The sequence below is a fragment of the Lipophrys pholis genome, assembly GCF_963383615.2.
Source record: "Lipophrys pholis genome assembly, chromosome: 14".
Classification (NCBI taxonomy): Eukaryota; Metazoa; Chordata; class Actinopteri; order Blenniiformes; family Blenniidae; genus Lipophrys; species Lipophrys pholis.
In genome coordinates, this window is record NC_137633.1 from 21147383 (window position 1) to 21168384 (window position 21002).

General features: G+C 41.7%; 2 protein-coding genes across 2 annotated transcripts; both read right to left on the reverse strand.

Annotated features, from left to right (window-relative positions):
• Positions 1-6509: 6509 nt before the first annotated feature.
• ngb (neuroglobin) lies at positions 6510-10199 on the reverse strand. Its single transcript, XM_080480813.1, has 5 exons — positions 9926-10199; positions 9574-9809; positions 9042-9150; positions 8836-8955; positions 6510-8735 (listed from the first exon to the last, which is right to left on the reverse strand). The coding sequence occupies exons 2-5, from the start codon at positions 9669-9671 to the stop codon at positions 8583-8585; spliced, it is 480 nt and encodes a 159-aa protein (XP_080336939.1). The 5' UTR covers positions 9672-9809; positions 9926-10199; the 3' UTR covers positions 6510-8582.
• A 1578-nt stretch (positions 10200-11777) lies between these two features.
• Positions 11778-21001, reverse strand: fam161b (FAM161 centrosomal protein B). Its single transcript, XM_080480780.1, has 9 exons — positions 20796-21001; positions 18710-18906; positions 18176-18639; positions 16078-16385; positions 14355-14473; positions 14093-14260; positions 13876-13975; positions 12522-12676; positions 11778-12273 (listed from the first exon to the last, which is right to left on the reverse strand). Exons 1-9 carry the CDS (start codon positions 20925-20927, stop codon positions 12240-12242), a joined length of 1677 nt encoding a protein of 558 aa, XP_080336906.1. The 5' UTR covers positions 20928-21001; the 3' UTR covers positions 11778-12239.
• Between the last annotated feature and the right edge of the window lies 1 nt (position 21002).

A 21002-nucleotide genomic window follows, 5' to 3' on the forward strand; every position in this document is an offset into this window, starting at 1 on the left:
CGGGCCGAGCCCGAGTGTGAAGGATTAGAAGTGTTGCTCCTGCAGCCTCATTCTCTGGTCTGTGGTTTGTCTTTGGGTGACTTCGTACATTTAATAACAGTGACAGCATCGTTCTGCTTCAGTTCAGCTCAGACTTCCCTCAGAAGAGGCGAAAAGCTTCTTGTGGTGCAGCAGCCTGATTTTTAATCCATTTAGTGTTCAGTGTGAGAGGGTGTAATAATCTGGTACTTTCATTTGCACTTTCATAAAATTGATGGGACATTATTTCATAAAATTAAACGCATTTCACTCCTTTTTTTATAGGGAGCGTAATTGCAGTTCCCCGCTGCTCCATAAAGCAGATGAAAGCTGTCAGCAGAGAGAGTATGAAGTGGTCAGTGCCGAAAATCATGAAGTCAAATCTATTTGTAATATTAAAGAAAAAAAACATCAAAGAGCATTTCCAAAATTTCTGTGTGAACTGCCAGCATGTCCCGCAAGGTTCTCTTCCAGAAGCTTGTTTCACAGACCATTAAATGTACTTTCCTTTGAAAAATGCTAAAGAAAAAACCTTATTAGGGTATTCTTAGCTCCAATGTTCACGCAAAGCGAGACTGTCCGTTCCTGCTTCTGACCGGTTTTATAGTATCCTGATCCGTCTGCTCTGATTCGCCCGGCCATCCCACAATGTCTATTAGCTTTCCAGACACGCTCGCTCCTTTTCGTTTACTGGTTAGGATGTGTATCATGATTTCAGATTGACCTGTGCTGTAAACGTTGGGACGGAGCGCGTTAAAGAAATGATTCCAGTCGGGCTGGAGATTTTTTCATCTGTCAAAAAGTGAAGTGCTGTGATCTGAAATTAAAATGAATTTGTTTTGACTCACCGCCTGCTTTGTTGTACTTCTCTTAAGCCTGTTACACAATGCTTAAACTATTAGAATACGTACTAGTAACATTACATGTAAATCAAATAAATTCAAGCATAGGCTACACTCGAGAGACAAATGTTAGTGACATGTAATAGTGAAACATGGTGAGTGATAAAGAAAGAAGCTCAGTGTAGTAAACGTCTCCCAGCAGTCTAAACCTACAGCAGCTAAACTCGAAAATGGTCCAGTGTGGTCTGAACTAGTTCTAACTGTAAGTCTTATTAAATAGAAACGTCTTACCGAACCTTTAAAGTTGAGACTGTGTCAGCCTCTTTCGCTGAAATTCGGAGTTTGTTCCACATGAGAGGAGCCTGAGAGCTGAAAGCTCCGCCTCCCATTCTAGTTTTAGAAAACCTGGGAACCTTCAGTGAGCAGCACGCTGAGAACCAAGTGTTCTTCTGGGGTGATACAGGACTCACAGCTCTTTTAGATGTAATGGAGTCTGGTGGTTAAGAGCTTTATTGGTTGAAAGAAGGATTTGAAGTTCTATTCTGGAAATGAAATGATAGTGGTGCAGCACTACATATAAACATGTCTGTATTTTCTAAACTAAAAAACGTCTAACTAGGAGACGAGCTGTGCTTTTTATTGTCTATGGATTCCATCTCCCATAAAAAATATTCTCATATCACTAGATACTTTGAATAGATCAAGTGTTTTATCACAAGTATTTCGAATCAATTCCTCCATTTGACCTCAGTGGACATTGACAGTCCTGGAAGTCTGGTGTCGTTGTGCTCCACATCCCTTTAAACCCAGAAAGCAATTGAATTGAGAAGCATCGTGCGACTACATTTTCCCTGAAGAAACTATTGGGATCACAACTTTACTTGCTGCTGAGGGAGAATGTCTGCTCTCTCATGCACAAGTCAGTGTGAATTCATTCCATCTCATGTGCTGACTGTCTTCATTTTCACAAAAAGTAGAAATCAAAAGTTCCCTTGGTTTCATTCAGCACTCAGTCGAGCCATTCATTGAGAATATGTGACAGTGTTTCTGCTGACGGGAGGGGATTCCTCTGATCGGACCAACTCCTTCAAAAATAATCACGATCTCAAGAGATTCATTTCACAAAGCTGGAAAGAGGCTACCGATGGCTACAGGTGCACGTCAGCTCGGCGTTTGAACATTCCTCCGTTCATACGGCTGACCTCGGCGACCCCTGAAACCACATGAGAGCGTGGACGGGCCGGCTAACTGCACCAGCAGCTGCTGGACGCCGAACCGCACGGGAAAGAGGAAGCATGTCAGCGCCCGTCCAAGACGCTCTTCCAGCAAAGTGGTCAGGGTGTGTTTTTCTTTCCGTCTCACTCCGGCTGGATGGGTGGCATTTCCCTGCACTGAAAGGCCGCCTGGCGAGGTGGGGAGGGGGGGGTAACGCCAGCGCCTGCCTCCATTATATACAGTGTTTCTTCTTCACGGCCCGGAGTTACAAAAAAGGAGAGAGGAGCCGCTGACATTTCTCCCGTCACCCGTAGCAACTGCCGGGAGCGTGTTTCTCAGTGAAAGGTGAATTCCTCTGGGTGCGTGGCCTGCCACCCGCCTCTCCCCGACCCGCATGCTTCCAATAGAAACTGTCTCTGCCTCCTGCAGCAAACATATGATCCTGCACAGATGGGTCATTTCTGCATGCAAATGAGGCTCATGAAGTCGGTGATGTATGTCCTCTGAGAAAAGTTGATTCAACCCTTCATCAAGCAAGTGACTGTGGCTTTACAAAACTGACAATGAGTTAATGGCTGCCACAAAAGAAATTGAAAATGTGCTGTTTCGCACATTTAAGTTAATAATAATTGTGTTGGATTTTAAAAATGTGTGTGGGAATTTATTCAAATGAATGGATCTTCACTCAGCCCCAGCAAACTCACACCCTCTGGAACAATCCTGACATCCTACAAAGAAAGAAACCGATAAACTTCCCAAGATGGCAAAATAAAGGAATAAGAAACTCAGAACAACTCTTCTCCAATAACTCTTATATTCCATTTATTGACTTAATTGAAACATATGGTATCAGTCAAAACATCTATCTGGAATATCTTCAGCTCAAGTTAATAATACAAACTAATTTCAAACTAGAACAGATTCACCTGAACTTACCTCAGACAGTGACAAACCTCCTGAAGATCTCAGCACCAAAACCACTTTCTAAAATCTTGTCATGTTCAAATATCACAATATCCCTTCCCACCTCCAAAGGGAAAGAAGATCTCGACATCAACAGAGATCCAACGATTTGGTCACAAATCTGTACAAATACATTCAGAATGACAAAAAACACCAATATACAGCTCATACAATACAAGGTCCTTCACAGAGTTCATTACACAGGACAAAAGATGTTCAAGATGGGTCTCACTCCCACTAACATATGCCCGTGGTGCCCTAACCGCTGGCCTCCGGCCGGCCTCCGGCTGGCCTCGTACTGGGCTCTGTGGGTCTTGGACTCTGCTGTCCGGCCATTGGGTGGCTTGGGGGCGTCCTGATAGGGTCTTCTTGCGTTCTTGTTCCATCTCTTGCGGGCTCCTCCTGGCTGGGGGTGGTCTTTTCTGCATTCTTCCTCTGGTGCTTCCTGGGCTGGGGGTGTGGCGGTCTAGGGGCCAGATGACCTCGGGTCCCGGGGTGTCGCTGCGTGCCTTCTCTCAACAGTTCCGGCCACACCCAGTGGACAAAAAACACACACACACACACACACACACACACACACACACACACACACACACACACACACACACACACACACACACACACACACACACACACACACACACACACATTCCCATTTCCAGTAAACTAATGACATTATAAAACAGACAAGAACAAAATAAATAAGGAAAAAAACCAATTATAGATCACAATATAAAATAAAATGATAAATTTCATTAACAATGTGCTGTTCAACTGCTTGAGCAGCCCTAAAGTCCTTTACACTGTAAATCACATTCACCATTCACGCAGCAATGGAGGCAGCTGCCATGCAAGGTGTTTAGTCCATCCCCTGGGAGCAATTTGGGGTTCAGTGTCTTGCTCAAGGACACTTTGACATGTGCACAGAGGGAGATGGGGAATCGAACCTGTAACCTTCCCAGTGGGAGACAACCTGCTGAGCTCACAAATCAATCAAAGTTGTAAATTAGACATAAAGGTTAACTAAATCTAGAGTAGGACAAGAGTTTTTCTGTGCTGGAATATAATACAATAAGTGAAAAACTGTCCAGTAATTATCTAAAGCAGGTGTGTCAATCTGGCCAAACCACCAAGCAAATTGTAAATTTTTCAAAGAAAACACATTTTTTAAAAGAAATTTCTTAAGAGTGGCAACACTTGTGAAAGTTTGGACATTTTCATCAAATATACTCTGCCCCACAACAAATAAAACTTTTGATATAAAGGTTATTATGGTTATAGTTCAACAGTCCGACCCACTCAAGATGAAATTGGACTTTATGTGGCCCTTCAACAAAAACGTGATGGACTCCCTTGTTCTAATCATTCTGAGACAAAACGTGCAGAACAAGAGTTCAGAAACGAAATTGGTTCAATTTATATGACGAGAAGTCTCATCTCCCCACACTTTCATGATATTAACATTTAGAATAAAAGATTTTCAATCTGCTGCCGGCACTCACCTCGAGACTTTTCACTCACACCCTTCATCACACTGAAAAGGTTCACATAAGAACACAAGTTGCCTTCATTTTAATGGAAAAACAACTATTGTCAGTCCTCGTCCCAGCAGGCGATTGCAGACATGCTGTTCCCACTGTGTAAAAAAAAAATATATATTTTTATACTCGCAGGTGAAGAAGAAAATAAGCAGAAATTCTGTTGAATTTTTGAAAAAAATCCTGTGTAGATATGCAGAGGGAATGTGTTTGTGTGGAGAAAAAAAAGCCCAAGAAATGCAGGACTGGTGGATAATCATCAAAAGAAACCCAGAGAAAAAAAGAAAATTAGACGAGCTCTAAAAGTATTTTTGAAATACAAACAACAGGTTCTCCAATCCACTGGTTAAAGTTAGAGAGATGTCGTGTTTTGAAAGTCATGTTTTAAGGTTTTTTGGGGTTCACAGTCCTGCTCATGTCTTCATGCTCAAACATGCCTGAATGTAATGATCAACGGGATCTACAACATACATGTAGTGTAGTGGATCTGCACGCCTGCCTCACAGTCAGAATGTCACTTGTCCGATTCCGGAGTTCGCCTGCTTGCGTTTTCTCCAGTTTTCCACCCACAGTGTAAACACATGTTGTAGGTGAGTGCGCGGCTCTAAACCGATTGTACATGTCTGATCATCCAGCCCCAAGTGACCCCGAGTTGGATGAATCCATGTAGAAGATGGATTGTTTCAGATTTATAACTTAATGGGCCTGAGCTGCAGAAAAAGAGGCGTTAACAGCACCAATTCCAAATGAATCAAAGTAATCTCATTACATGAGGTCGGTGGCCGCTGACGGACTGCTGTGGCTGTTGCTTGGCAGGTTTGTTGTCCTGGAGGAGCGATCGGAATGAGCCCATTAACCCGAGCCTGCATGCAGAGTCACTGTCCACTTCTCACTCCTCTCTACAACATGATTTAGGATGAGCGGGCGCCTGAGCAATGCCTTTCTTTCTCTCTTCCTTCATCAAAAACAAATGCACACACTGTCTCTCTCGCTTCCTCTCATACACACACACACATACACACACACACACATCTCATATACGACCATCACTTAACAGTTGCCATGACGACGTTCAATACCTCTCCATACCAAAACACATTGCAGACTTTCTAAAAATAATACGTGTTGTCTTTTTCTCGCAGACTCCTCTCCAGACGACAGCCTTCAGAGCAAATCCTCCTCATGCACTTCAAGGTAAGCCTGGAACTGTAGGAACTGGGTGATGAATTACCAGCAGGGGAAATAAAATACTTGCTGCTTATTGGATTTTGTTGGTCGGAGACACGAGACGGTGAAAGAGGAGGAGATCAGTGACTGGACAAACTGAGAATGCGTGTTGCTTTGCAGGCTTGGAGCGAGACGTGAAGCCAGGAGAAACGCAGCAGACTCTCGGTGGGACAGCGAGGGAGAGAGACAGATTAAGGTCATGTCAGCTGCTCGTGTCACAGGCGAACGGGCAGCCGGCTCACGGATGTGACTTTAACAGTGATACAAACAAATTGTCTTGATAGGAGATCGCGTATGACAATAGGTCATCATTAAGTAACCCACCCTTTCCACCGCGTCTCCCCATCACGAAGACCTCCCTTCAGACACACAGAGGGAGAAGATGCAAATATCTGCAGGGGTTTCACTTCTTTTTGAGGGAAATCATAATACATTTTTTTTAAAAACTGTGAGGGATTTGGTGAGCTTCAAAAAAGATTCTTGATGTGACATTGTGCAGCTGCATGAGTAAGTGGGCTGATGTGCCTGAAGTCGCCCTCGTCTCTGTAGCCAAGGGCGTCGAGCCATTCGATGCTCAGATCTTATGTAACACTCGGGGATGGGCTGTCAGTGGGAGAGGAAATCAGGCATCGTGTGATTGATTTTAAAAGCCGAGCACAATTCAGTCTGTGTTTCAATTCAGAGAGAAAACACACTGACCTCATTCATCAGTAAAATATCCACAGATCACTTTATTTAATCTCATGTAAGCACAGAACAGGTTTTCGTTTGTTTTACAGAGAGCGTGGCGTGTACTAACTCTAATAGTAACCGTGTGCATTTTTGGTTGAAGGATAACTAGGTGAAGTCATGGCTGTTGGATAGCAGCTGATACTGGTGAGGTAGACAGTGACACACCCAATATGTACACATCTGGATGCTGAGAAGACGACACGCTGGCAGTCAGTCATGTCGGCTAAAAGCAGCGAGCGTCCGGTCGTTAGAAACAGTGACGAGGAGAACAACAACCTGCATAGGCCTGCGTGCTGATACTAAGAAAAGAACCACTATAAATACACCACCTACACAGCCTGTTAACAAACATTACACCTGTGGGCTGGAACGTACAGACCGATCAGACTATGTGGGAATGAAAGAGTTCAACAGAAAAACCTTCCTTCTGTGAGAATTGCACATTTAGACGTCGTAGTGGAAAATAGATGCAATGAACCCGAAAGCAGCCGATTTGTGTTTTCTGGGTTCATAGATTTAAATCCACAAAAATAATATCATGTCTTGAGGATATACTGTAGGTGACATCGTGAGAAAAAAAAAAAAAAAAAGAAAAAAAAACACTGCACATATAATTCAGAATATAAAAATAAACTTTATAAATATAAACTCAGGCTAAAGCGATAATAACCACACATCAGCAGCTTGGATTTACAGTTGTATGGTGTTATTATCTAATACTTGGCGCACTGTTGCTAAGTTACTTGGTGTTATGGCCATGAATGTAAATAACAAATGACGATGATGCATACAGTGTTATGACAGCAATAATAATAATACACATGTATCGGACAGTGTCAGCACACAGTATTTCTGTTTGTGTGTTAATATAACCCCCCAAGAAATGGCACCAATTCAGTTTGTCTTTGCTTTGTCAGTCACAACAAATGTGAATTTCCGGCTTAATTTCCACATAAAAGGTCCACGGTGGAGAAATACTGGCTGCTCTGAGTATGTTGGCCTCTAAAGTTGAGGCAGCACTACATTTGTAGCCACAACGACGCAGTTATATACTGAGATAAGCAAGTACAATACAACAGAACTACTTCACACTCACAATAACTGGGGACTGATAGCCAGGGAACAAAGATGTTACAATTCTTCCTAAGATGCCCTTTACTTTCAATCTCTAAAGGTCACATAACAGTCTATTAGTTAGAAGTTTAACAGTCAAAATACTCCCAGGCTGGACTGAGGCCGATATCGCACTGCCTGTGAACGTCTTAACAGTCATAGATCACAGAAAAACAAAAAACAAAAAAAGAAAAACAGAAGCTATTGGAGAGTATAACAGTTCTTGTCAGTAACTATTTAATATTATAAAGTTTGATTTTCTTCAGTAGCTTAAAAGTTGGATTACAAAGTAACTCAGAAAAGGTGTAATGTTGTGCATGATGAATAAAAAACACAGTTATGGTGAAGATTAAAGTCATTGGATGGTTTTGTTTTGTTTTGCTCTGTTAAATCACTCTGCGTTTCCCCACAGGTCGGAGGATTGGCTGTGTTGCAGTTCGATAGATGGCTGCCCATGCTGGCCACAGGAACCATCACAGTTTGAGTAGTGTGTGATGCTTAAATATGATATTTAGTGTTTCACAAGAGTACAACTCTTCTAAGATACATCACAAAGACCACTACAGCCACTGTAATCATTTGAGTAGATATATCAAAGCCATTATATACAAAGAGACTCTCTAATGCTGTTTCTGGGTGTGAGGCGTTCAGGTTAGCGCCTTCCAGACCGCGGCAGACCGGCTCTGACTCTTGCAGCTGTACAGCAGCATCGCCTCCGAGCTATAAACATCCACAGCAAGAAAAGAGATCTCTGCGACTGGCCGGTCCCATTGAAAAGTGTAACTATACCATACAGTCGCTACGCTACACGACCCCACTCACAGAGCAAATGTACAGCAGCTAAAGCCACGACGCTGCGAGTTACACAACCTTATCGCATGGCAACCATGTTGACGATTTGACAGCAGCTGCTCGGCAGCTCCCGCTGCGCGCCTCAGTCGGCCTTGTCCTCGCCGTTCTTGGCCCACCCTCGGCTCATCGCTGCCACCACGATGCTGTACATGTTGAGCCAGGCTTGACGCAGCGGCGCCGTGTAGGCCGGGCCCAGGCTGCACTGCAGCATGTAGAGAAGGGACTCACCCACCACCTGCAAGGGGAAAAACGAGCACACAAAAACACATTTTTAATATCTCAATTCACTTGAGGAACAGCTGCTTGAAAGTTGAACTTTGAGGTTGTAAGCCTACAGCGAATGACTGCGTGTGGACTCCCACTGCCTGATGCTTCCGCCCGAGGTTGAGCAAGAAGTCCTCCAGAGAGTGAAGGTCGTCCAGGTGGCTCACCGCCGCGTCGATCACGAGCATCACCTGGGATCACGAGGCGCACGGCGAGAAAAAAAAGGGCATTCAAAACTGTGCACAAGTTTCACAGCCGTGCGGTGGATGGAGCTCACCTTGGTGACATGGTCCAGGAACTCCGGGCTGGAGAGGCAGTCCTGTGTGGAGCCACAGTTTGTGCTGTAGTGGAAAAGGCTGAGGAGCGCTGGGTCCAGCTCAAACAGTCTGCACACACACACACACACACACACACACACACACACACACACACACACACACACACACACACACAACACACACACAACACACACACACACACACCACGTTATTCTATAGGTGCACACACATCGACATGCACACGGACAGAAGGATCCCTCTATAAATCATACATCTACAAATCTCTCCTGCTGGTGTCTGATTTAGCAGCAGCTGTCTCAAAGTAAATTGTGGATTATTGCAGTCTGTCGCCAAGCAACAAGTCAAGCCTCTGGTCCCTGCATGGGGAAAGTGTGCAGCCAAGAATCCAGCTCCATTCTCTCTCCACACCTGAGTTACATTCTCCAACACCGGCTTTCAAGTTCCAAAACATAATATCAGATTATCTGCACACAGTAGGAAGTAGCTTCACTCGCTCACTGCATGTGTTACCTGGAAAACATGACGACTCCATGAGGAACTTTGTTCTTGCCCAGGCTCTCCCAGCTGCCTCGTATCAGCTCCTTGTCTTTCCCGGACAGCTTCTCCATCCTCCCCTCAGGCGGCCGGCACAAGACAAGTTCCTTCTGAAGGGGAAACAGACGACTCCTCTACAGGACCAGAAGTCTCAGTGGGAGGAAAGCCATAATATTCAGGTGCATCCACAGCTGAAACTTCTGCAAACCCACCTGGAAGAAAAAAGTCAAACATAAAGTGAGCAAAGCATCGCTGCAGAATTTAGAAAATTGTTTTAAAGATGATGGAGGAAAGGCACCTCAGGCTCAGGCACTGATCCATACCATACCTTTTGGAGGTCAGTCTTCTCTATGAACTTGTCCTGGTGCAGCCGGACTGTTTCTGAGTGTGTGTGAGTGTGTGAGTGTGTGTGTGTGTGCCGGCTGCAGCCTTGCCTGACACTCTGGTGCACTTGTTCTCTCTTTCCGCTGCCCACAGTGCAGTCAGGAAGGCAAGTTCTGCCACGCTCTTATCTGTCACACTGCCTGCTATCTCTCTCTCCCCTTCCCGCTTGCCTCCTGATATGCTCTCTCTCCACCACTGGGGATATTATTCATGCCACTGAAGGAGAAAAAGAGGGATCTTTCTCTTCTGCTCCGGAGAGGCTGCAGCGAGCCACAGCTCCTCCTGCAGGAGCGCAGAGGACTGAAACACAGTCACACACTACATCACAGATAGAATTCATTGTGTTTAACCAAACAACTTGGCCACTGGAATGTTAAGTCATAATTAAGGGCATGCAAATAAACAGGGAATTAAAATGAACAACAAACCAATCATAAAGCACAAGAGAAGCATTTAACATTGCAATTGCTGGTTTAAGGGCAGGTGAAATCCATTTGGGGCCTTTATTATCTATTCTAGGATGTTTCCTCAGCTGCCTACATTTGCTAACCATGCATTTACAAAATTAAATGTGTGGGAATTTTAATATCGCACAGTGGCTGCAATAATAAGAGACCTCAACACGCCACCTTGGTGAAATTATATTGTTCATCGGCTGAGCAGTGCCACTCCTCAAACAGTGTGATCATAACGTTCGGCGGCTAAGCGTGCAGCCTCTCATTAATCTAAATGAGATGTGTTTGTTCCCTTTCCCAGCCTCCACACACACACACACACACACACACACACACACACACACGGGGCAGTTTGTTTAAATAGGTGCCACCAGCAGTCTGTTCCCGCACGCATGTTCGCGGATGCAGATCGGCACTGGGATATTATCTAACAGGTTGGGAGAGATTGGTTTTGTTTTCAGCTGTGCATGAGGGAATCAGAGGTGCACAAACGTTCCTCCTGAGGGACCACGACGCAGCAAGGGGAGGGATACACGGTTCCCATGACAACCTGACAGGATGGAGCCCTTGAAGCTTTATCATGTGATATTTGAGAATTCAAAGAAAGGACTCTGTGATTGTTTATGAGGGCTACATGACAACAATATCCTTTTACAATCGAGATTTTTCTGTCTAAAAATTCAAGATGAATACAGTTCGATGTGCATCAGCATTGTAATATAGCACATGTCCTACTTTTTTTTATTTATTTTTTAAACTTCTGCCAACATTTTCCATTTTGAACTGAGTTTTGGCTTTGATGGTTCCCTGCACGATCCTACAAAATGTATATGGTATTTACAGATCTCTCTAATGACCTTTTTTTTTTCCCCATTATGTCTCAGACGTCCCCATATGGTTTGTATGTAAAAATGACCTCTTAAATTCCTGGAAGTCAAATGTCTAAGCACAAGAGTGCAGGGGAGGCCAGTAAACGAGCGTATTTGATGTGGACGTGTCGGCTTGGAGCAGACCACTTACTGGCCTGTGTGACTACAGATCCACTGTGAAGGCTGTTTATTTAGGTGGCAGTGCGGCGGTAGAAATAACTGGGAACCTTGAGCCAACCTTCTAAGAAAAGGTCCATGTTAGATGCTCAGTGTTCTCACAGGACCTTTTCAATCAGAAATGCATACATAGTTGTGTGCTTAAGCTGAGGACAGGTATTGAAACTTTACACACTGTTTCTTAGTATATATATCTTACATGTATCATGTAAGTGATGCCCTTTTGACATGGTCATCTGATGCTTCTTGATTTACACACTGTAAGATTAATACTACAGGCGCAGTGGTCTCAACTGGTGTTCTCCTTTAGTTTTCAGCTGTTTATTCTGGGAACCACGTGTTCATCATCCGCCAAATTACAGTTTTCATTTTCCCTGGCAGGAAGGCTGTTGTAAAAGCAAAAGCTCTATATATTCTGTACACAGAATTTAAATATATGGAATTTACAAAAGAAGTGTGTGTTTGTGATACATATAAAATATTAATTACCTATAAACATGAGCGGTTCTAGATACTTTTCATTTCTTCCCACCGTGACTGTAAAGTCCAGATGTTTTGAAATGTCATAATTCATAACTGTACATTTAAAACATATCAAACGTCTGGAGCGGACTGCTGGCCGTGACATGAATCATTTTTGAGGACAGCGTTGTTTTCTAGTGGGGAGGCCACAAAAAAAAAAACTCTCCGCCGCCTCAACCTTTTTGATCATGGCATTTCTTCCCCTTTGGACTTCACGCTCTTCTCTTCCACATCTTCAATTTTCTCCACCGTCGTCTACATTTTCTTCCCTAAATCAGACATGTCGGGTTAGAAAACGGCTATATTATAATTACATCGAGCTTTTACTTGGCTGCAGTATTTGTCTTTTGCTCACTGAGACTGCAGGGCAAGCTCAGAGAATTATGTAATGTAAAATGACTAAACCACATGAAGTCCTTGGCTCTGCAGCAGCGGGGCTATACATAATTTTACCGGACACAGTGGCAATACACAGAGGATGGGAAGAAACTTGCTTTAAAGTTTGTGTTCTGCGTACCTGTTAGGAGTGCCGCTGTCGGTGCTGAGGCCACTAACGTCTGTATCATCTTCACAACTGTGCGCTTCTCCAGTTTCTTCAACAAACTGCTCCTTCAGACGGGCTTTCTGCAGCTTGTTCCTGAAGGTCTGCTCTGCGTGAGCTCGAGCAGTTTTCTGCCAGCAACGACAATCACAACAATTACTATTGTATTGCTTTCGTTTCCAGCAATTCCAGGTGAAATTATTGTTGAAAGCACAAAAGTACAAAACCACTGATACTACTACGTATCAGTGATATTTAAATTAAAAAAAAAACTAAATGTAAAAACTGTTCAGATTTGAACCCTGGCAGTTACCACATGCAAACAAAGTAAACAGTTGTTGTTTTAGGAGCAAATTTACAGAAAACAATCTTCTTCTAGAGTAAAGTATTTATTTTTGAGATTTAATAGGTAAAGGGTGATTCCCTGGTTGTGAGAAAGTCTCAGTATTTTTGTGGAGGAAGGAGCAGTAAAAATTTGTAGACAAGAACTGTTATTTTGCTTAAATTGTATTTAATTACAATTGGGTGTAAAGTTATTAAAAATAATCGTGTAAAACTAAAGAACTGTTTTCAAATAATACCCAAAGCATTCATTTCTCTGCTCGTAACAAGCCAAAGTGCAGTACTATTTGTATTTCTACTTTGTTCCCAGTTACAACTACTATTACATTTCTTAAAGTGTACTCGGTTACAAGTAAAAGTACCGCTCTATAAAACTACACATATTGACTTTTTGACTGCTGTTAATCACAATGTCAATAGGATCTGCATAAAATGTCTCCAGCTCAAAGAAACATTGAAATGCTATAAAAAGGACCGTACACATATTAGTTTAAAGTATCTGTCCTATTTCTCTAATACTCCATAAAGAGAGCTTCTGTGGAAGGTAAACAGTTGGCCTCCTACTGAATAGTTCACATGAAGTATTTACACGTGTTTACTGTGAGTACATATTGACTGAAGTCTGTCCTCAAGTCGTCTTACATGGCCTGAATTGTACTCATGTGAAAATATTTAAGAAAAAAACCCAAAGGAAATACTCATTTGCATTACCATTTGAATAAATTTAGCTGTATAAAATGTGTTGAGAGCACATTAAAGTATATAAAAATCACACTATTATGAATAAATGTAAATACACAGCAGGATTCTTCTCTGTTTAAAGTATAAGTTTACCAATAAACTACTGGCAGACTCAAATCTGGACATACTTAGTAGTTTTTCCACACTTCATCTATGATGTGAATTGTACATGACTATGAGTAGAATTAGTCACTAGAAATAATCCCATTTAACTCGTGTGAGAAAGTTCAGGCTTGATGTCACGTACTTGTTTCACCTGTTCGAACAAATATGGGCGTTCTCTCACTCGGGCCTTCATGTCCCGTAACTCTCTCATGTAGTCTCTCATCCTTTGCTGATCGGCCGTCCTTTATGTAGAAGGTTATAGTTTCAGCTGCTGCGGCGGCTGTGTGGTCATTGTGATCCGAACTGGACAAAAATTCACAGAAGTGCAGAGCGATTGACCTCGCTCCAGCAGAACTCACCGACGGTGCTGCAGCTTCTCATTATACACTTCTTTCAAACTGCTGTGAGGATCCAGCAGCTTGGCGTGGAGGGCGACGGTCTTCTTCATGGCTTTGGATCTCATCTGGTAGTTCTTCAACCACTGGTCACTCTCCTCATTCCTGCTCTCTCTCATCTCCATTGACTTTCTGTCCAGGTAAAGAAATAATCTGTCAGATAATCTCCCTGCTTCAAGAAGCTGTCGAGACGACTAAAGAATTCAAGTGAACAATCCCGGCTCACCTGACGACTTCACAGCGCTTCCTCACAGCATCTGTAATATAAGTGGGGAGTGTAGCGGTGGAGATTGACGTGAGGGCACCGAGAGACTTGCTCCGACTGAGATTATTTATTTTTGGTACCTGCAGAGGAAGGAAAACAATTAATGAATTTTCTTCGAATTTAATTCTGATTGAGTGTAGATGTAACTGGGAAAAAGCAAACATGCTGCACAGCACTGGAGTTACTTGTCTGAACCTGTTTCTATATTGAGTTTGCATGTTTCTCTTGTACCGGCTCCAGCTTCCGCCTACAATCTGAGTAAATACTTTGAATGGTAATGGCTGGCTCTGTATAACTAACAGCAGTCATGTGTACTGAGATTCAGTCGTCTGTCTACTCACTCATTCCTATTCTCATGTGACGGTCACTCTATTGACTCCCATTTAGAGCTCTGGATGATCGGATCTTTTAATCAAAAGTTGAGCCCAAAATAAAGTGAAGACTGAATGTTCTGTTGTTAAAATTGCTTGTTGATTAAAAAAGACCCATCTATTCCTGCCAAGTAAATATGATGAAAAAAAGAATGTACAATGGGCAATATTGTGGCCTTTCTGTGTACAATTTGCATTTTATCTCTAATTGGTGACTATAAACTCTGAATGTCAGTGTGTGTGACCAAGAACCTAAATTCAATGGATTATTGTTTATTATGTTATTAGTGGTTATGAAAAAGGGCATACATCTGGAAAAGCATTTGTAGAAAAGTTCAATTATAAGCTAGTTTAAGGTTTTATAAATCTTTTATAATAATATGTCATATCGATAATATGCGCGGTATTATTCTACAAATATCACAACTGTTGAGCTGAGTGTGCAGCAGCCTTCCTGTCTTCAGCCACATTAAGCATTAAAAACAGATGAATCAGCTCAAAAGTTGTCTGACAAGTTTCACAAAGCAGAACTCCGGTAATTGGATAATTTTGGTCTGAGTCCCAAAATACATTAAAGAGAGACAGGCAAGAACCTTTCACTGATCACAAAGTTGCGTTCTGCCACTTTGGATTGTGAAGATTACTGTTATTCCTCCCTAATTACTGCTTCATTTGATTTTTCTTTAATGCTTTCATGTGAATTATCTACCCAGACAATTGTCAATGAACATATTTATAAATCTTCTTGGGACGTATGTGATTAATCTCATAAAGATGCAGTTTGCTGCTGGAGTTGCGGAACGAAAAGTTCGAAAGAAAAAAAAAACAGACAGCTGTAGATTAGGCGCTGTAGATATGGGGCTGGAGCTGGAGCTCATAAATTATAAGGTGGAGAAAGCTTTAAATATGGTTGTCTAAGGGAGGAAAATAGTCCCTCTTTGAAGATGGCCTACTGTACATATTTTAAGTAACCTTACATTCCCACAACTGGGAAAACTGGTCTGAACAGACGAAAAAAATAACATACAAGAAGTTTAACCGTACAATAAATCTCTGGTCATAAAACAAATTGCTCCCCGAAGACAGAAAGTCAAATGTGACCTGCTTACATTCCCTAGTTACAGGAACTCCACACAGCAACGTGAACATTAGTTTTGTACATTTAGAAAACACTACGGGGAAAACATGACTTCTGACATGCTCCAGGGAAAATGATCAATTTCAAATGACTGTAAAATATGTAAAGAAGCATGTGAGGTGATCTGAGTGATTAAGAATAAATAAAGCAAAACAGTGTGAAACAAATGTTCTACCTGAGGGTTTTCCAGACTCTGCCTGGTTTTCCTTGCGGGGAGTTCTGAAGTCCTCAGGGTGAAAGGTCGACACTTCATCCCGTCTTTGCTCGGTGTTTTCTGCAGCGCCTCCATCTGGAAGGCCCTGTGCAGCCTGCTGAAGTCGGGGACCTGGCGGATGATCTTCGGTTGGAAGCTGGGCTCCTGGTCGAGGAACCCGAGGCGTTCTCTCCTGGTGTGATCAGCGGTGCGAGGTTTGGGTCTTAGAGTGGGATTCTCCTCTCGCACCTTGGTGGTCTGAATGTGGACTTTCCTGCTGACTGTCTCCTCTGTGAAGAATTATCAGAGTGTAAAAAAGTCTCACGTAAACATTCTTTGACACTTCAACACTGTAAAAGTTGGACTTTTTAAACCAAAACTTGATCATTTTCGTGATGATCTCTAATAACTATAGACAAAATTGAGCTTTACTTTTACTAATTTAATACAAAACATGTGCTTTGTGTTGTCTTTTTAAGGCTGTGATAGTGGCACACACTCATCGAAATTCATATGTTGTTGTTTTCATTCATGTTGATCAGATTTAACTAGAAATTTGGTGAACATTAAGACGATAAAACATAAATTTACACCGCCCTCAGTTATATTTAATACACTGAAAACAGAAAATAGCTGGAAATATTTGGACCAACTTTTGAATTGCTTCAATTCGCAACATCTAAATGAATCAAGTTCTTTGAACTTAATCAAATTCATTAACTTAAGTTCATCTTGATTCATTTAGTTGTTGCGAATTGAAGCAATTCAAAAGTTGGTCCAAATATTTTCAACTATTTTCTTTCTTCTATGTATTGGGAGCTTTGTGACTATTTTCCTACATTGACAGATAAATCATGCGAATCTAAAACATTATTGCAAAGTCAGTAAAAAAACTCCTATTTTTTTGTTTTCACACTCGTAATGTCATCATTGGTTAAACAGTAATTAATCCCTCCTTAAATCGGACTTTTTCTTGTGAAACATTGCAGCGTTTTTAACCAAGTTGAACCTCTTTGTAGACGTTAGGTTGAACTTGTAAAAACTTGATGACAGCTTCACAACCGCAGCATCACAAGTCAGACATCTGAAGAGTGAAATCCACGCTCTGTATTTAATAAATTCAAACTCATAAATGTGAATCTAAAGAATTTTCTAAAATCATTTAAAAAGTATTTTAAACAGTCAAAACATCAGAATGACGTTTATTTTAACATTTAGTTAACATTTATTACACATAAATTGAAATACTTCACCATTTTTGTTAAAAAAAATCTTTTTTATCATTTTAGCTCAAATTACTGAAAATGAAGAAGACACTAAATCTCAAAATGATATATTTCATAGGATTTTCTTCAATCTTATTAGTCCATAATTATCACAATTAAAATTGAATACATCCTTCTAAGTTTTTAATTTTATGAGGGTGTTGCAATAACCTTAAAAAAACAATTCATTTTTTAATGATATTCTAATATTTTAGACGAACCTGTAAATCGGGGGTGTCACACACATTTTAGTTCAGGGGCCACGTACATCTTTAGTGAAATAGTGCCATAATAATCGTTTCTTGTTTGCACTATTTTATTGTGTTTTCTGTTTTGTACCAATCCTACCAGACAAAAATTCTCATATTCTCATACTCAGTAAATGTTTATCGTTTCACAAAACCAAACAATTACTGAAGACCATGACTACAATCTCAACATAAAGCCAATTCTAATGAAACCTTCTGGTGCAAAATACAGTGAGACAGGGTTAGAGACGTCTCCTATAGCTGTTGCATTGTGGGTGTTTTTACAAACTCACCCTGACAGCGTGGCTTTGAGGCTGGATTGATGGCAACAAGTTCTTTCATGGCAGCATTACTAATATCTGCCTGAGTGTCAGTGTTCTGTTGTGTTAAAAACACTTCAGAAATTTGTGGAAAAATGTGTTTTCTTTGAGATTTTTAAAAATTTTCTTGGTGGTTTGGCCAGATTGGAGCCTCTTGCAAGCTGGTTTTAGAACACTGGCTTTATAATTGATACCCCTGCTGTAAACCATAGCATCAGTCAGAAAAAATTTATTTAAAATCGCCAACCTTTGACTTCAGCATCTGGGGAATCTCTGATCTCTTTAGGTTTTCCTGAAGGTGCAACGTTGTTTTTCTGCTCCCGGGAGACTTGGTCTAACGCTGCCGTCAGCTTCTCTCGCTTCTCCTTTTCTCTCTCCTGGAAGCTGAAAGGCTTTTGCATGGAGAGTAAGAAGTGCCTCCTCTCCTCGTTGCACTGCTTCCTCTCCTTCTCTCTCAGCTCCATCATCTGCCGGTAGAAAGACCGGCTGACGTGTCCGGGGACGGGGAGAGCGCTGAACTTCTTCTGACACTCAGCTGTGGCCTCTTCCTCTTTGCTCTCCTGGGTTGTTTTACATGAAGCCGAGCGTTCACACGGCTGAGTCCTGACAGAGATATGCTTATAGTTTGTTGAAGAAGGCAAGGCTGGGGAAGATGTGTGAGGCATCTCTGGCTGTTTGAGCGCGTGGGAGGTGAGGACAGATGTGGAGGATCTGAAAAAAACAAGCAAATCTCTGTAAAGTTGATTAACTACAAGTGTCAGGGTGACTTTGAGAAACACACTTAGGCAAAATGTCTGCATCCGTTGACAGGAGAGCGTTCTGTTGAATTCTCTTCTCCAGCTCTTCTTCTTGTCTCCTCTTTGTCTCCTGCAGCTGCTGCCTGAGTTCCTCTCTCAAAGCTTTCAGGTGCTGCTGCTGCAGCGTGACCTCTGATCCGACTCCATCTTCCAGCACAGTCTGCAACTTCGACATTTTCTTCTGAAAGGGACAGAGTATGAAGTAGTTCAAGAAATGTCAAAGTCATCAAACTCTGTTTGTGCCTATAAACACCCTGAATGAGAACTATTTTGAATAATTTATGTCATTTCTCAGATAAAATACTGACATCTTATTTAGTTTTTTATTTATTTTAATAACCAAATTGGCAGATATTCTTATTTTTAAGATCATTTTTAGGGTTTTCGCAGGTGATATCAAGAGTTAAATGTGGGTGCCACCCCAGGAAATAGATAGAAAATAAGGCTGTTCCTGAAATCTTTCTCTCTGATATACATATTTAGTTAATTTTTTTCTCTCTGTAAACAGTGTGCATATGACTTCTTCATTATTTAGACCCTTGGTTACATTGTTTAGTCATCATCTGTCTCTTAAGTGTAGTTTTTGAAAATGATCATGACGTGGTAAATAGACTAGAGCTTCTTCTATCCTTCTCTTTATATCTAATAACTAACCCTTGTTAGACAGTTCAACCTGAACAGGTCAGCAGTCCTGGACAGAGGTAACCCAGAGAGACAGAAAAACACCCTCACGCACTCCTGACAACCAATTTGGAGTCATCAATTAACAAACTATATAGGATTGAAGGAGGATCAGCACATAGAGAACATGCAAACTTCAGAACAAAATCCTCAATGTCCACACTCTATTTCGGTCAAGTTATGATGCATGGATACTCTAAACCAGAGATGTCAAATGGCCTACAAGAGCCTCCAATCTGCTCCAGCAAAGCAACAAACAAACGCAAAAAATTTTAAAGGAAACTTTTTTTTTTTAACAAATTTCTTCCGAGTAGCAGCACCACACTGAGACCCAAGCTGAGATATTAGTGACGCTGCCATGAAAGATAACAACCTTGTGCTTTGCAACTCGCCTTCAGACCAATTTTAATGACATTATTACACTATTTTTCTGGTTCATCCCCATCAAGCGGAACTTGGTCTGTATGTGGTACCTGAACTAAAATGTGTTTGACAATGTGCTCGAAACCGTGTCCCATGTTTGACACCACATCAAACAAGAGACACAAACCTGGAACAAACTTGTTCAAGGTAAGACCGATTTTGTATAAAACTACCTGTTGTCCCTGGATTGTCCACAACTGATTGCTTGGTTGCTTTTTCTTTCAACTCATCCATCCATCCATCCATCCAGCCATCCATCTTCTATACTACTTATATCCTGTTCAGGGTCGCAGGGCACTGGGGCCAATTCCAGATTATTATGGAGGAGGGAAGGATATACCCTGGACAAATCGCCAGTCCAAAACAGAGACAGACCTCACATGCATGCTTTTGGACTGTGGGGGTGACCGGAGAATGTGGAGAAAACGCACGCACAAACAGTGACACCATGCAAAATCCACACAGAAAGCCCCGGCCAGTATTTGAACCCATGACCTTCTCGCTGTGAGTGCTAACCACTGCTCCACCATGCGGCCCACCTAAAACTCTATATCATCTTTTATTATTATTATTATTATTATTATTATTATTATTATTATTATTATTATCATCATCATGGATTGTGTGGAACTAGAATGAGTTTTCAGTATGAATTAATGAATGCTTGAGCAAATAATCACCACTTACAGGTTTATGCATGTAAATAAATGAAGAAATGAAGAAATAAATATGAATAAAAAAGTGATATTTTCATGGACACACTCTCCACCAGCAGCGCGTGTGACTGTCACTATGGCAACCACGTCTCGCAGCTCTCAAGACAATATTACGTGTCGGGCAAAGGTGTTATTTTTGTTAGCTAGCGTCAGTTTGTAAACGAATTTATTTTTATGAAGAGTTTTTTCTACTTAAAACACAATAATCGACATGTTTAAAAGACAAATGAAAGTAATTTTGAACGCAAACCTGCGAACGGACGAGTTTCACGAAGTATTTTTCAACGTTGACGCGTCCTCCAAAGTCCCAATAGACAACATATCGCTTTTTTTGTCGATAAGATTGTACCCAGTGTCGTTCGAAAGTTTTTTTGTCGCACATTTAAAGCGAGAACTGTGTATTTTGCGCTCAGCCGTCGGCTCGCAGCGTCAGCGGACGGAGGCAGTAACGCCGTCT